This window comes from Pan paniscus, chromosome 20 (assembly GCF_029289425.2).
Source record: "Pan paniscus chromosome 20, NHGRI_mPanPan1-v2.0_pri, whole genome shotgun sequence".
NCBI lineage: Eukaryota > Metazoa > Chordata > Mammalia > Primates > Hominidae > Pan > Pan paniscus.
This window is the reverse complement of record NC_073269.2, coordinates 8,026,913-8,039,537: the sequence shown is the minus strand read 5'-3', so window position 1 is coordinate 8,039,537 and position 12,625 is coordinate 8,026,913. Positions and strand designations below refer to the sequence as shown.

At 61.3% G+C, this 12,625-nt stretch overlaps 1 protein-coding gene across 5 annotated transcripts in view; it reads left to right on the top strand.

Annotated features, from left to right (window-relative positions):
• The window catches only part of PIP5K1C (phosphatidylinositol-4-phosphate 5-kinase type 1 gamma), a 72,097-nt gene extending 59,774 nt beyond the window's left edge, over positions 1–12,323 (top strand). The window contains exons 15-19 of one of the 5 annotated variants that reach the window (XM_034945860.3): positions 690–794; positions 3,485–3,617; positions 4,888–4,965; positions 8,983–9,066; positions 9,334–12,323. In XM_034945860.3, the coding sequence (XP_034801751.1) occupies positions 690–794; positions 3,485–3,617; positions 4,888–4,965; positions 8,983–9,066; positions 9,334–9,336 (403 nt within the window). In that variant the 3' untranslated portion in view covers positions 9,337–12,323. The other 4 variants (XM_034945862.3, XM_034945861.3, XM_034945863.3 and 1 more) reach the window with 4 other exon arrangements.
• Positions 12,324–12,625: the final 302 nt, after the last annotated feature.

Genomic DNA, 12,625 nt, shown 5'->3' with positions numbered 1-12,625 from the left:
TATTTTGACACAAATGGGCACACCCGTGCACGCCGCCCACACCTTGCTGTTGTCACTCAACTGACGGGGATCTCAGGGGTGGGTGCGCGCTGTTCCTGTCATGCCTGCGTGCCGTCCTTCCATCCCATGGACTGCACCTGGCTTTAAGTGCCCAGCCCTCGGGGACATTTGCGAGGTTCCCGGGGTCTCACTCTTGTGAACACCGGGGCAGTGGCGAGGTGTTGCTTTTCTTAACCGTGTTTTAATCGCTGCCGCCTGGTGAAAGAAACCCCTTGGTGCCCTGGGTGGGATGTGACCCTCCCTGCAGTCTAGCGTGCCATTTGGAGAGACATGTTACATGGCCAGGCCCGGCGGCCGGGACACTGAGTCACTTGTGTCAGGGCCTCAGCTGCCAGGTGCAGGCACTGCCTGGAGGGTGGGCAGGGTCTGTGGCACCCAAGCTGGTCGGGGCTGCCATTCGCTCATATGCCCCCAGAGCCCGCTACACCCCAGGCCCTGCTGGCACCACAGTCACCAAGGGACCCAGGTGGACAGTCCCTGGGCTGGGAGTGACAGCCAGAAAGAACAGACCCGATCAGGAGGCTCCCAACTCTCCTCTGGGACTGGCCCTGGAGTTCACTGGGCACTCCTGGGGGTAGGATGGGGGAAGCGAGGAGGGAAACCGAGGCACAACCTCCCATTGCCTGCAGGCCGCAGGAGGAGCCGCCCGCGGAAGAGGATCTGCAGCAGATTACAGTGCAGGTGGAGCCTGCGTGCAGCGTGGAGATCGTGGTCCCCAAAGAGGAGGACGCAGGGTGAGCACGGCCTCGGCGGGAGGTCGGGGCGCCCACCTGCTGCGGGCCCAGAGGAGCCAAGAGCACCCCGAGGTTTCATCATGAAGCAGTTCTTTCTTACTAGGTTGTATTCACAGATGGTGGATTTTCCCATAAGTTTATTTTTTGATTGAAGGGAGTGGTTCTCGACTAGCCGGGGTGATCCTAGCCCCCAGGGGACACTGGGCAATGCCTGGGGACATTTGTGACTGTTAGAACTGGGGGGTGCTCCTGGCATGGAGTGGGTGGAGGCCAGGGACACTGCTCAGCATCAGCCTGCAGTGCCCGGGATGGCCCCACCCCAGAGAAGGACCTGGTTCCAGTGTCCGCAGGGCCCAGGCAAGAGACCCTGGGCTAAGGGTTGTGTAAGAGCAGCTCCAAACTTCCAAGTATTTAACACATTTTTTTTTACCTTTTTAGTATTTATTAATTTTATTTTATTTTATTTTTAATTTTTTAAATTTTTTTTGTGAGACAGGATATTGCTCTCTTGCCCAGGCTGGAGAGCAGTGGCTCAATCTTGGCTCACTGCAGCCTCCGTCTCCCAGGTTCAAGTGATTCTCCTGCCTCAGCCTCCTGAGTAGCTGGGACTACAGGCACCCACCACCACACATGGCTAATTTTTGTGTGTGTTTTCAGTAAAGACGGGGTTTCTCCCATCAGCCAGCTGGGCAGGCTTGGTCTCAAACTCCTGACCTTGGCCAGGCACAGTGGCTCATGCCTGTAATCCCAGCACTTTGGGAGGCCGAGGCAGGCGGATCACGAGGTCAGGAGATCGAGACCATCCTGGCTAACATGGTGAAACCCCATCTCTACTAAAAAATAGCAAAAATTAGCCGGGCATGGTGGTGGACACCTGTCGGCCCAGCTACTTAGGAGGCTGAGGCAGGAGAATGGCGTGAACCCGGGAGGCGGAGTTTGCAGTGAGCTGAGATCGCACCACTGCACTCCATCCTAAGCGACAGAGCAAGACTCCACCTCAAAAAAAAAAACTCCTGACCTCGAGTGATCTGCCCACCTTGGCCTCCCAAAGTACTGGGATTAATTTTATTGATTTTTGTATTGAAGAAAAAGGCTTAAAAGAAATATCTGTTTTTTTAAAAAACACAGGACACAATAGTTCTGGCCCTTTTGGGGATATGGTGTCAGCTGCTGTTATTATTATTTTCTTTGAGACAGAATCTCGCTCTGTTGCCCAGGCTGGAGTGCAGTGGCCCGATTTCGGCTCACTGCAACCTCCACCTCCTGGGTTCAAGTGATTCTCCTGCCTCAGCCTCCCGAGTAGCTGGGATTACAGGCATGCACCACCACGCGCAGCTAATTTTTTTGTATTTTTAGTAGAGATGGGGTTTCACCATGTTGACCAGGCTGGTCTCGAACTCCTGACCTCAGGTGATCCTCCCGCCTCGGCCTCCCACAGTGCTAGGATGACAGGCTGAGCCCCGTGGCGGCCCCTGTATGTTTTTACTTTTCTGTCGTCTGTCTGGTGTGTATAATCCCATGCTTGCACTGTTACCAAATTCTTCTTGCCTTTGTAATGATTTTTGCCTGAGATGCTTTTGTATTTTTGTTCCAAGAGAGCTTTTTTAGCGCTCACAGCAGCGTAGACCCAAAACTAAAGCCCTGGGGGTTTATCTTCCACCCAGTGCTCCTGCCACTGTCGACTCTTTGCCATTGCCAAACCTTGCACTGTGAAATTTCAGGTTTTGCTGAAAGGAACTGTACCTCCGACATGGCAGGAGGGCATGTTTAGCCTCATTCCTGGGATGAACACGATGCACCGTGTGGCCATAGCCAAGACCAAGGCCGTTCCTCACCTCCTCTCCGTGCCTCCGTTTCCGCAAATGCAACACAGGGGCAGTAGCCGCACCCTCTCCATCCCCCATGATAGACTCAGTGGGTTAATCATGGGAGCCAGCCCTGGCATGTAGTAAGTGCTCAGTGAAAAGAACAAAGAGGCTGGGCTCGGAGGCTTCCGTCTGTGATCCCTCCTAAAGGAGGCTGAGGCAGGAGGATCGCTTGACCCCATGAGTTGGAGACCAGCCTGGGCAACATAGTGAGACCCCATCTCTAAAAAAAAAAAAAAAAAATTAGTTGGGTGTAGCAGTGCACACCTATAGTCTCAGCTACTTGGGAGGCCAAGGTTGGAGGATCGCTTGAGCCCGGGCGGTGGAGGATGTAGTGAGCCGTGATTACAGCACTGCACGCCAGCCTGGCTGATGGAGCCAGGGCCTGTCTGAAAAAACAAATCAATGAAAGAAGGAAGAAGCTCTGATCCCAGCGGCTAGGTGCCATCTCTCCCCACTTGACAGATGAGGAAACTGAGGCTCAGAGGAGGAACAGGCCCTCCCAGGGTGGCACAGCCGGTGAGGGTGAGGCCAGCACGTGCCCACAGGTGTGTGTGTCTGAGCTGGGAGTGGCAGGGCCGAGCTGTCAGCGGGCTGGCGGGTCACTCCAGGTCACTCCTGGGGCCAGCATGAGGGGCTTCTTGGGGAGGTTTGTTGTGATTTGCGATAAATGGCAGCGCAGGAGCGCGCGGCCTGTGGTCAGCTGCCTGGCTTTTCATCTCCGTGATGACCGTGTGAAGCCCCTGCCTGGGTCCTGAGTGGGGGCGCGGGGAGTCTCCGTGTGGGGCCTGAGGGTCAAGACCTTCTGTCTACCCCTGTCCCCAGGGTGGAGGCTTCCCCGGCCGGTGCCTCTGCTGCTGTTGAAGTAGAAACTGCCAGCCAGGCCTCAGACGAGGAGGGCGCACCTGCCAGCCAGGCCTCGGACGAGGAGGACGCGCCCGCCACCGACATCTACTTTGTAAGTGCCCCGGGCTCCTCCTGCCGCCGGCTCGTCAACCGGACTCTCTCTCACACACGCTCCACCGTGTGCACAGCGCGTACACACACCTGCACACAGGCACGTGAGTGTGCCCTGTCGACCCACCCACATGCTCTCTCACCAGCCAGCACTCTCACGACACGCCCACACGCACCCGCCAGCCACGTTCACACCCACCTTCTCTTCCTGGTCTAACCCCACGGGGTGGGAAGCTCCTCCAAACCAGGCCTTTCTGAGGCCCCAGAGCCACCCCTGTCCCCCTCCCCGGCCTCGTGCCCACAGCACCTTCTGTGCCACCCGTCTCCCTGGAAGTCGTCCGGAGTCCTCAGACTCTTGGCCCCTCGGGAGGCCCTGGCACAGGCTGAGGTCCTGTGTCCTTGACAGCCTAGACGTCCAGACAGGGCTGTGGCGGCAGGACCTTCTCCCTGTTGCCGTGGGCGTGGCCAGGTGGGCTCATCCTTGAGGAGGGCCGGGGGACCGGGCAGTGGCAGGAGGGCTTCACACTCCCACGCCGTGGGCTGGGGACTTGTGGCTGCTACTGGGCAGGGCTGGGTCTGCCCGGCCCTGGGGACCTGGGATCCCTGCTCTCTCTTGCCAGGGTCTGGGTGAGGTGGCTGCCGGGCGGCCAGCGAGGCCTGGGATGTCCAGGCAGCGTCTCCACTCCCCGGTGGTCCCACTCAGATCAGGCAGCCCCAGGTCACAGGGAGGGCCGGAGGCTGCAGCCCACTTCCCAGATGGTTTGTTCTCACCCTGCACCCCCTGGGAAGGAGGGCTGGGCACGGGCACCAGGCCTTAGGGCCTGTTGTGGGGGCACCTCCTGGCTGCTTCATAACTAACTCCCCTGCTCTGTCTCCAGTGGCGCCTCTGGGGTCCCCATGCACCCACCTGGCCCTGGAGAAGGGAGGGACGGGCCGCGTGCCTGTGCCCCCACCCACCCCACGTCGTCACCCCTTTTCCTGGGACTGGTTTGTGCGCGTCCTGGTCTCCGGATGGTACGGGGGGCCTGGGGGCCATGTCGTGCTGTGTGTCTGTGTCCTGATGCCCTGCCAGGTGGCCAGCAGAGAAGGGAGAAGGGTCCTCGGTCCTGCCCCTGCCCCGGCACCCCCCACCTTCTGCTTGGCAGTCAGCTGTCCCCACCTGCTCCCCGCCACCTCCCTCCGCCTCTCCCACCCGACCACGGGGGTGGCCACCTCATCCGCTGTCCTCTGTTTTCCTTCCTCCTCCGGCCCGCCCGGCCCGCCCCGTCCAGTTCACGGATGGGAGGTACTGGATTTACTCTCCCCGCCATCGCCGACTGCGGGCCGTGACGCTGAGCGCCTCGGGGACTGTAAGTGACCGCAGCCGGCCACCCTGGGGAGAAGGGGCGGTGCCCCTCGGGCAGCAGGGAGCTGCAGGTCCCCGGCCGGAAGCTCAGTGTCTGACGTCAGTTGTTTTCCAGAAGGGCTTTGGGGAAATCACGGCTGCAGTTGAGGTCTGCCACGCTGGCCCTGGACCAGGCGCTGGGCTGCGTGCGTCACTGGGAATGTCATTTGGTCCCACGTCGAACCGGGCACTCCATAGGGCAGCACCATCACCAGGTGCACAGCTGAGGCCCAGGGTCTGCCTCGGACCCCGGCCAGACCCCAGCCAGCCCCTCTCTGCCCCTGGACCCAGCCCTCTCGTGTCAGGGTGTCTTGGGTGGACGCTTCTCACTCGTGCAGACCTGGCTGCCCGTGGCCCCGCTGGCTGCACAGGGGAGGTTGCACAGGTCAGCAGAGTGGCTGCAGGGCCGGGCTCTGAACCGCAGGGCCATGGAGACGGGGAGGAGATGGTCTCTCCACACCCACCTCACAGATGGAGGCGCTGAGGCCTCGGCTCCCCTGGGAGCCTGGGAGACCACACGGTTTAGTCAAAATCCAGATCCCCAAGCTCTCAAGGAGGTCCCCCTGGGACGCCACATGGGCCCCACGTAGCCGTGAGATCCTCAGGGCCTGCTGTTGTCATTATGACCAATAAGCAAGGGGCCCAGAGAGGCTAAGAGACCTGCCCAGCACCGCACAGCCAGAACGGGGCACAGACCCAAAGCAGGAGTGTCCCCTCGAGACAAAGCCCCCGCCAAGGCCGCCGTGACTCCCCGCCCATCAGCAAACCTCTCCGAGCACCGCCGTGTGCCAGGCACTGTGGAGTGACCCCAAGAGGTGGAGACCACTTCCCCGGCTGCTCTAGGCAGCTCCATCCCATGGAGCCAGCGGGAAGTCAGCCACCGCGAAGCCGCGCCCCGGAGATCGTCCGGGAGCTGCCCAGAGGGGCCTGCTGGGAGGGGGAGCACTGGAGAGACCCAGCGGCCCTGCCGGCCACCCCACCATAGGCAGGGAGCAGTTCGCAGAGGCCGCTACGGAGAGGGGTGCTTGGACTTTGAAAAACACCTGACTTGAAGGGGCAGACGTGGGGAGGGTGGTCTCGGCAGCAGGCACAGCAGAAGCGGAAGTGTGGGGGCCAGAGGGGAGGCAGGGCAGCCATTGAAAGCACCCCAAGGCCTGAGTGCTGAAGAGGCTGTGCCCTTGGTTCTGGTCTTCTGGGGTCACCCAGTTCTGGGTCCCAGCTGCTACTGCCCCCCACTTCCCCTGTCTGCCCAGCTGGTGGCTGAGGGTGTCCCTCTCTGTCCCCCCAACTCCTGCAGGACAACGAAGCCAGCTGTCCTGCCCTTTCTTTTTTTTCATTTTTTGAGACGGAGTCTTGCTCTGTCGCCCAGGCTGGAGTGCAATGGCATGATCTCAGCTCACTGCAACCTCCACCTCCCAGGTACAAGCAATTATCCTGCCTCAGCCTCCTGAGTAGCTGAGATTACAGGCGCCCGCCACCATGCCTGGCTAATTTTGAGTTTTTTGTTTGTTTTTTGAGACAGAGTCTCGCTCTGTCCCCCAGGCTGGAGTGCAGTGGCACAATCTCGGCTCGCTGCAAGTTCCGCCTCCCGGGTTCACGCCATTCTCCTGCCTTAGCCTCCCGAGTAGCTGGGACTACAGGCGCCCGCCATCATGCCTGGCTAATTTTTTTGTATTTTTAGTAGAGACGAGGTTTCACCGTGTTTACCAGGATGGTCTCGATCTCCTGACTCGTGATCTGCCCGCCTCAGCCTCCCAAAGTGCTGGGATTACAGGCGTGAGCCACCGCGCCCAGCCTTGTTTGTTTTTTTCGAGATGGAGTCTCACTCTTGTCACCCAGGCTGGAATGCAGTGGCTCAATTTCAGCTCACTGCGACCTCTGGCCTGGGTTCAAGCGATTCTTCTGCCTCAGCCTCCCGAGTTGCTGGGATTACAGGCTCCTGCCACCATGCCCCAATAATTTTTTGTATTTTTAGTAGAGATGGGGTTTTACCATGTTGGCCAGGCTGGTCTCGAACTCCTGACCTCAGGTATCTGCCCACCTCGGCTTCCCAAAGTTCTGGGATTACAGGCGTGAGCCACCACGCCCGGCCTTAATCTTTGTATTTTTAGTAGAGATAGGGTTTCGCCATGTTGGCCAGGCTGGTCTTGAACTCCTGACCTCAAGTGATCCACCTGCCTTGGCCTCCCAAAGTGCTGGGATGACAGGCGTGAGCTCTTGCACCTGGCCTGTATCCCCATTTCTAATGCTGTAGCAGAAGGATACTGTCATCCCTGCCCACGTGCTGTGTGTGCCCGGGACGCCCGGGATGCCCCTCCCAGAGAGCGGCTCTGAGGTGGCTGCTGCCACCCTCCTCCCTGCGGGCCAGCTCTTTCAGGGCTCAGGTGGGGACCCTGTTTTGGCCCCACATTTTCAAGTCCCCATGGGAGCCATCAGTGCAGCCACCAAATCAGTACTGAGCACCCACATAGGCTCCCCATGCCGGGCTCTCAAGGGACGTTGGGTGGACCTGACCTGCCGTTCCCACATCAGGGATTCCAGGCTGCATTTGCTACCCTGGAGGAACAGGCAAGGCCTGCGCTGGGGTCCTGGCCCCTCAGTGCGGGAGTCAGTCCTCCGCGATGCGGCCTCGCAGGGCAGGAGTGCGCTGCCCTCGGTGCCCAGGGCCCGGGAACGGGGGTCTGGTGGGAGCTGTAGGATCGGGCAGGGTGGGGTGAGCACAGAGGTGGGCCCTTTAGAGGGAGCATGGAGGCAGAGCCCGAGGCAGGGAGAGGCAGTGCTCCTGCAGGTGAGGTCTGGGCTCACCTGGAGCACAAGGGAGGCCCCTGCTGGCCCAGGCTGGGCAGCTGGGAGCTGGCAGAGGCATGGGTTGGCCTGGGCAGCGGGTGGGCAGCGTCGTCCTGACTGGAAGGACGAGCAGTGGGTCTTGGGGTGATGGACTTGGTTGTGACTGTGGCGAGTTTAGGGGCCGAGGGCCGCCAGGTGGACGTGGCCAGGCAGGTGTGTATTCAGGCCTGGCACTTCAGGCCGAGGCCAGGCCTGGTGGAAATTCGCAGGTCATCTGTGCCGGGAGGGGCGTTGAAGGCTGGGGTGGTGACGGAGGCCCGAGAGAGAGGAGGACACAACAAGGAAGACAGGGCGGCCAGGCTGGAGCCCTGAGAAAGCAGAGCAGCCTAGGGGCAGGAGAAGCAGAGGGAGCTTGAGGGGGTGGGGGCTCCTCAGGAGGCGGGACGGAGGTGTTGGAGGAACGCACCCTCCCTCCCTCCCGAGATCCCACCCAGACCTGGGACCCCTCACGCAGGCACAGCTGGGAAGAGCTGTCCGTGTCCCTGCACACGGCCCTGCCTGTGCCTAGCCCTGAACTTGGCCCTCACTCTGCCCTGCTGCTCAGGAAGGTGTCTCCTGGCTCTTGCAGGGTGGGTGGTCCCAGCCTCAGTCTCTCCTAGCACGTCTGTGCTGGCAGAGGGGACTGGCCCTGCCCACAGGCAGCCATATATTCAGGTCCCAAAAGGCTTCTGGGTTGGAAAGTAGGTCCGGCACCCCGACCTCCCAGGACCCCCATAGAGAGCTTCCAGGAGCCTGTGCGCTGGTGCCCGTGGCACAGGCAGGATTGGGGGCTGTGGTGGGGCCGGGCTGTGGAGGAGGAGGAGGAGGAGGAACACTCGGTGCTCCAGGTCGCGACCCCCACCCGCTTCCGCCGGCTCTGTCACCTGCTATCTCAGGCCCTGCCTCGACTGAACTAACTGCTTTCTGCTGCCCGCCGCGCCCCGCCCCGCCAAGCTGAGCTGAGGCCCCAGGCCCGTCCAGGTTGGGAGCAAGTCCACCGGGTCAGAGAGGGCAGCTGGGCTGAGCCACCCCTTGTCTTCCATGGGGGATTCGCCTCTTTTATGTTCTCCTGTCTCTTCCTTCCTCCCTCTGCCTCTCTTGCGCCTCCTCGCACCCTGCTCTTCCGCGCCCTCCTGCACGCGCGCCCACCTGCCAGCCCACCGATGAGAGGAGCTGGGTGTACTCCCCACTCCACTATAGCGCCCAGGCCCCCCCGGCCTCCGACGGCGAGAGCGACACAGTAAGTGCAGCCCAGGTGCGCCCGCCGGTCCCGTGGGCTCCAAGGTTCTACTGAGCGTGGTCCCCAGCTACCGGGATAGGCAGGGACTGAGGCCCGGGGCGGGAGGGCACAGGTGGCCCAGAGCTCCACCCTGGGCTCTCTGGCTCTGAAGTGGCCGTGGGGTAAGTGTCTCAGGGCCCGTGTTGGCCCAAGGAAGCCAGTCCCTGGCAGGGGGCCTGGGGTGGGCCCTCGCCCCGCCCACCTTCACCCATCCTCTTGCTCTTGCAGTAATTTCTATGCAGCCCCCGACCCAGAGCCGAGCTCCACTTCTGCTCCGGCTGCCCCCGAAGGCGCTGCCCACCCCGCTGAGGCCCAGAGCTCGGGAGATGCCTGCCTCGCCGCCCCACCGGAGCTCGTCCTCCCCCTGCACGGATGCCGACGGCCGGGCCCCTCCCCGACAAGCCTCCCAGGGCCCCGGCACCCCCGTCGGCAGCCTGCCCCTGTGAGACCCACCCTCCCGAGCGGCCAATCGCATTTGAGTCCTTACTCGGCACAGAGACGGAAGCACGTGTGTGCTGTTTTAGGAAAAGAACAAAAAAGACAAACCAACCAACCAGAGGGAGAAGAGCCCCTGCCCACTGCACTCTTTGGTTCTCTGCTGTGCCTGCCTGTGTCCTGAGGAGGAAGCCAGGCTGTTCCCGGTGGCCTCTGGGGACCTGAGCCCCGGGGGCCCCATCGGCCTGCAGAGGGGACGGCTGGGGTCCCGAGCCACTCTGCCTCCATCCACGTGGGAAGCGGACCCTCCTGCCCTCAGCTTGGGTTTGGGGGCCTCAGTGCAGGACATCTGGCCTGAACATCGACTGTGGGGACAGCCCTCGCCCTGCCAAGCACTGCGGCCACTCAGCAGCTATGTTCCCGCCGCAGTGGGGCCCTGACGCCCACCTCCCAGGTGTCCCTCGAGCAAAAACCTCTGGCACCTCCAATCCAGACCCACCACAGCTGGAGGGTCAGGCCTCCTCTTCCCCAGGCCGCCACCCACGGTGGCGGAGCTCAGGGCTGGGGACTTGTCCTTCTCTTCCAACGTAGGCCACTCAGCAACTGGCATGGAGGGCCCAGGCAACGGAGACGTTTTCTCCATGGCAGGACAGAGCGGGAGGCCGGGCCTTGGGCCACAGGAGACCAGCTCAGGGCGGGAGGTCAGGCTTCCCGCCCCCTCCACCTGGAGACACGGCCTAGGGGGCCAGGCCCGGCTCCACAGGAGTCTCCTTCAGGACTGGTGTGGATGCCCGCCGCCTCTTTCTTGTTCAAGTGATGTGATGTCTCCGAGGAGGGGAGAGAAGACTTTGTTTCCGACTCATCACCCTCCAAGAGGGCAGCGCTCCCAGTGGTGGGACTCAGCCCAGACTGCCCTGGGGCAGCTTCCTGGGCCCGCTGCGCTCAGAGGGTGCTGGTTGGAGGCCAGAGCTCAGCAGAGTCACCCACCCTGCCCTTCCCCAGGACCCCTGAGAGGGGCTTATTGGTGATGGCTGTGGGAATCCCCCACTTCCAAGATGTGCCCAGGATGTGAGGAGCTGGAGTGGAAGCTGCACCTTTGGGAAGAATTCCTCTCCAGACCTGGCAGAGCCTGGTGTGGGGTCTGAGACGGCCGGAGAACCTCCCAGGCAGGGCTCTGTGTTTTGTCTGTTACAACCTCCATACGACGCCACGCCACCCGCTGTTCACGTCCCGTCGGCCTCCTGCACAGCCCACACGCTGCGCCCGGAAGGCCCCTGCTGTGGAGAAGCCGGACCCATCCTCGAGGTCCCCAGCGAGGACACACACTCCACGAGAGCAGCCCCTCCACTCTGCCCAGGAGAGGGGCCGACCCTCCTCGGGAACCGGCCACCCGTGTGGCTCCCAGCATCCATCAGGACAAGCCCACGTGGGGTCCTCCCTGCGTGCTCAGAGGGTCTGTCCAGCCCCGGGAAGCGACCTTGGCCTCAGTTCACAGCCTGGTGCTCATCTGCTGGCACCGGGCATCCACCCATCAGCCCCCGCCCTGTCCCTCCGAAGGACACCCAGCAGGCACCCCCCGGGGAGGCAGGGGCAGAGGTCAGAAGGGGTGTCTGGGACCTGGATGGCCAGCAGGGACAGGGGCATTGTCGTCATCTCAAAGGCCCAACCCCCAGAGGCCACACCAGTCCTCCCAGGGAGTCCTCGAGTCGCCCTGCCCAGAGCCCTGGCACCAGAGACGCCAAGAGCCTGTGGGGTGACTCGGAGCAGCAGGTGTGGCCCCGGGCGGGCGGCACCGCGTCCAGGGCAGCCTCCCTCCGCTGAGCGACACGGGACACCAGTGCCCGGCCGACGCGCCTTTGCAGGAGAAATGTGCAAACCTCTGTGCATACCATTTCATTTCCATTCTTGTGTTGTCTCCAAGGCCCCTTTGGAGATATACTTGGTGTTGGTTGTGTTTTTTTGGTTCCTTTTCAGAGAACTGTAAACCGAGGCTGACGTGCTCCACTGACTGTGCCGAGGGGCGGGGGCAGGAGGACGGCAAGACCTATTTATAATATTTAGCGAACTCGGTCTCCCTCAGATCCCCCGCGAGGGAGGCCGCTGGACCCACCCCGCTGTCCCCCACGATAGAAGTCTGTAAATACCTTGGTGACCAATGCCCACTTCCCCTCCTGGGTCACCTCTGATGGCTGCTGTCCACTGAGAACGTGGGCAGTGTCCAAATTCCTGTACTGTAAAGACTAAAAGGCGTTTGCTCTGAGACTGACAAGGCGGAAACTTCCATGTGTCTCCTGCCAGGCTCTGTCCCCCTACGCCATCCCGACACATCCCCGTTCCCCCGAAACCTGGCTCAGTGCAATACTCCCATTGCCATGGGGTCCTTCACCATGGTACTGTCTCCACAGCCCTCAGTCCCCACCCCAGGAGAGGCGCCTGCCACCTCCTCCTCGTCTCCGGTGGTTCAATCGCTCCGCCTGTCCCCAACCCAGTCCCATTTTTATGGCCGAACTGATTCTGAAACAAAATGAAACTGCAAACCTCGTGTGTCTTAACTTCCCCCCAGGGATGCCACTCCATTCCTCCGCCCTGTGGTCTGGTGCGTGACAATCCAAAGCGCCGAGACGAGGGTGCTGCGTCCCTCAAACCCAGAGTGGTGGGCGCCTCTGAAACCATACAGCCACTCCTGGCCCCAAACACTGGTTTGCATCCCAGGTTCCTCGCCTACCTACCCCCGCCACACCCCGTCTTTTTAGAGATCTCTCTAATAAATCGGGTAATAAGCATCCGCCTGTTTGCCTTTCTGTGGGTTCCGGAGGTCTGGTTGGGAGTCTGAGGAGTGACTTTGTTCTGTGTTTTTTGTTTTCTGTTTTTGTTTGTTTGTTTGTTTGTTTTCTTTTTAAGAGATGGAGTCTCGCTCTCCACCCAGGCTGGAGTGCAGTGGCGCAATCTCAGCTCACTGCAAGCTCCGTCTCCTGGGTTCACACCATTCTCCTGCCTCAGCCTCCTGAGTAGCTGGGACTACAGGCGCCCGCCACCACGCCCAGCTAATTTTTTGTTTTTAGTAGAGGCAGGGTTTCACCATGTT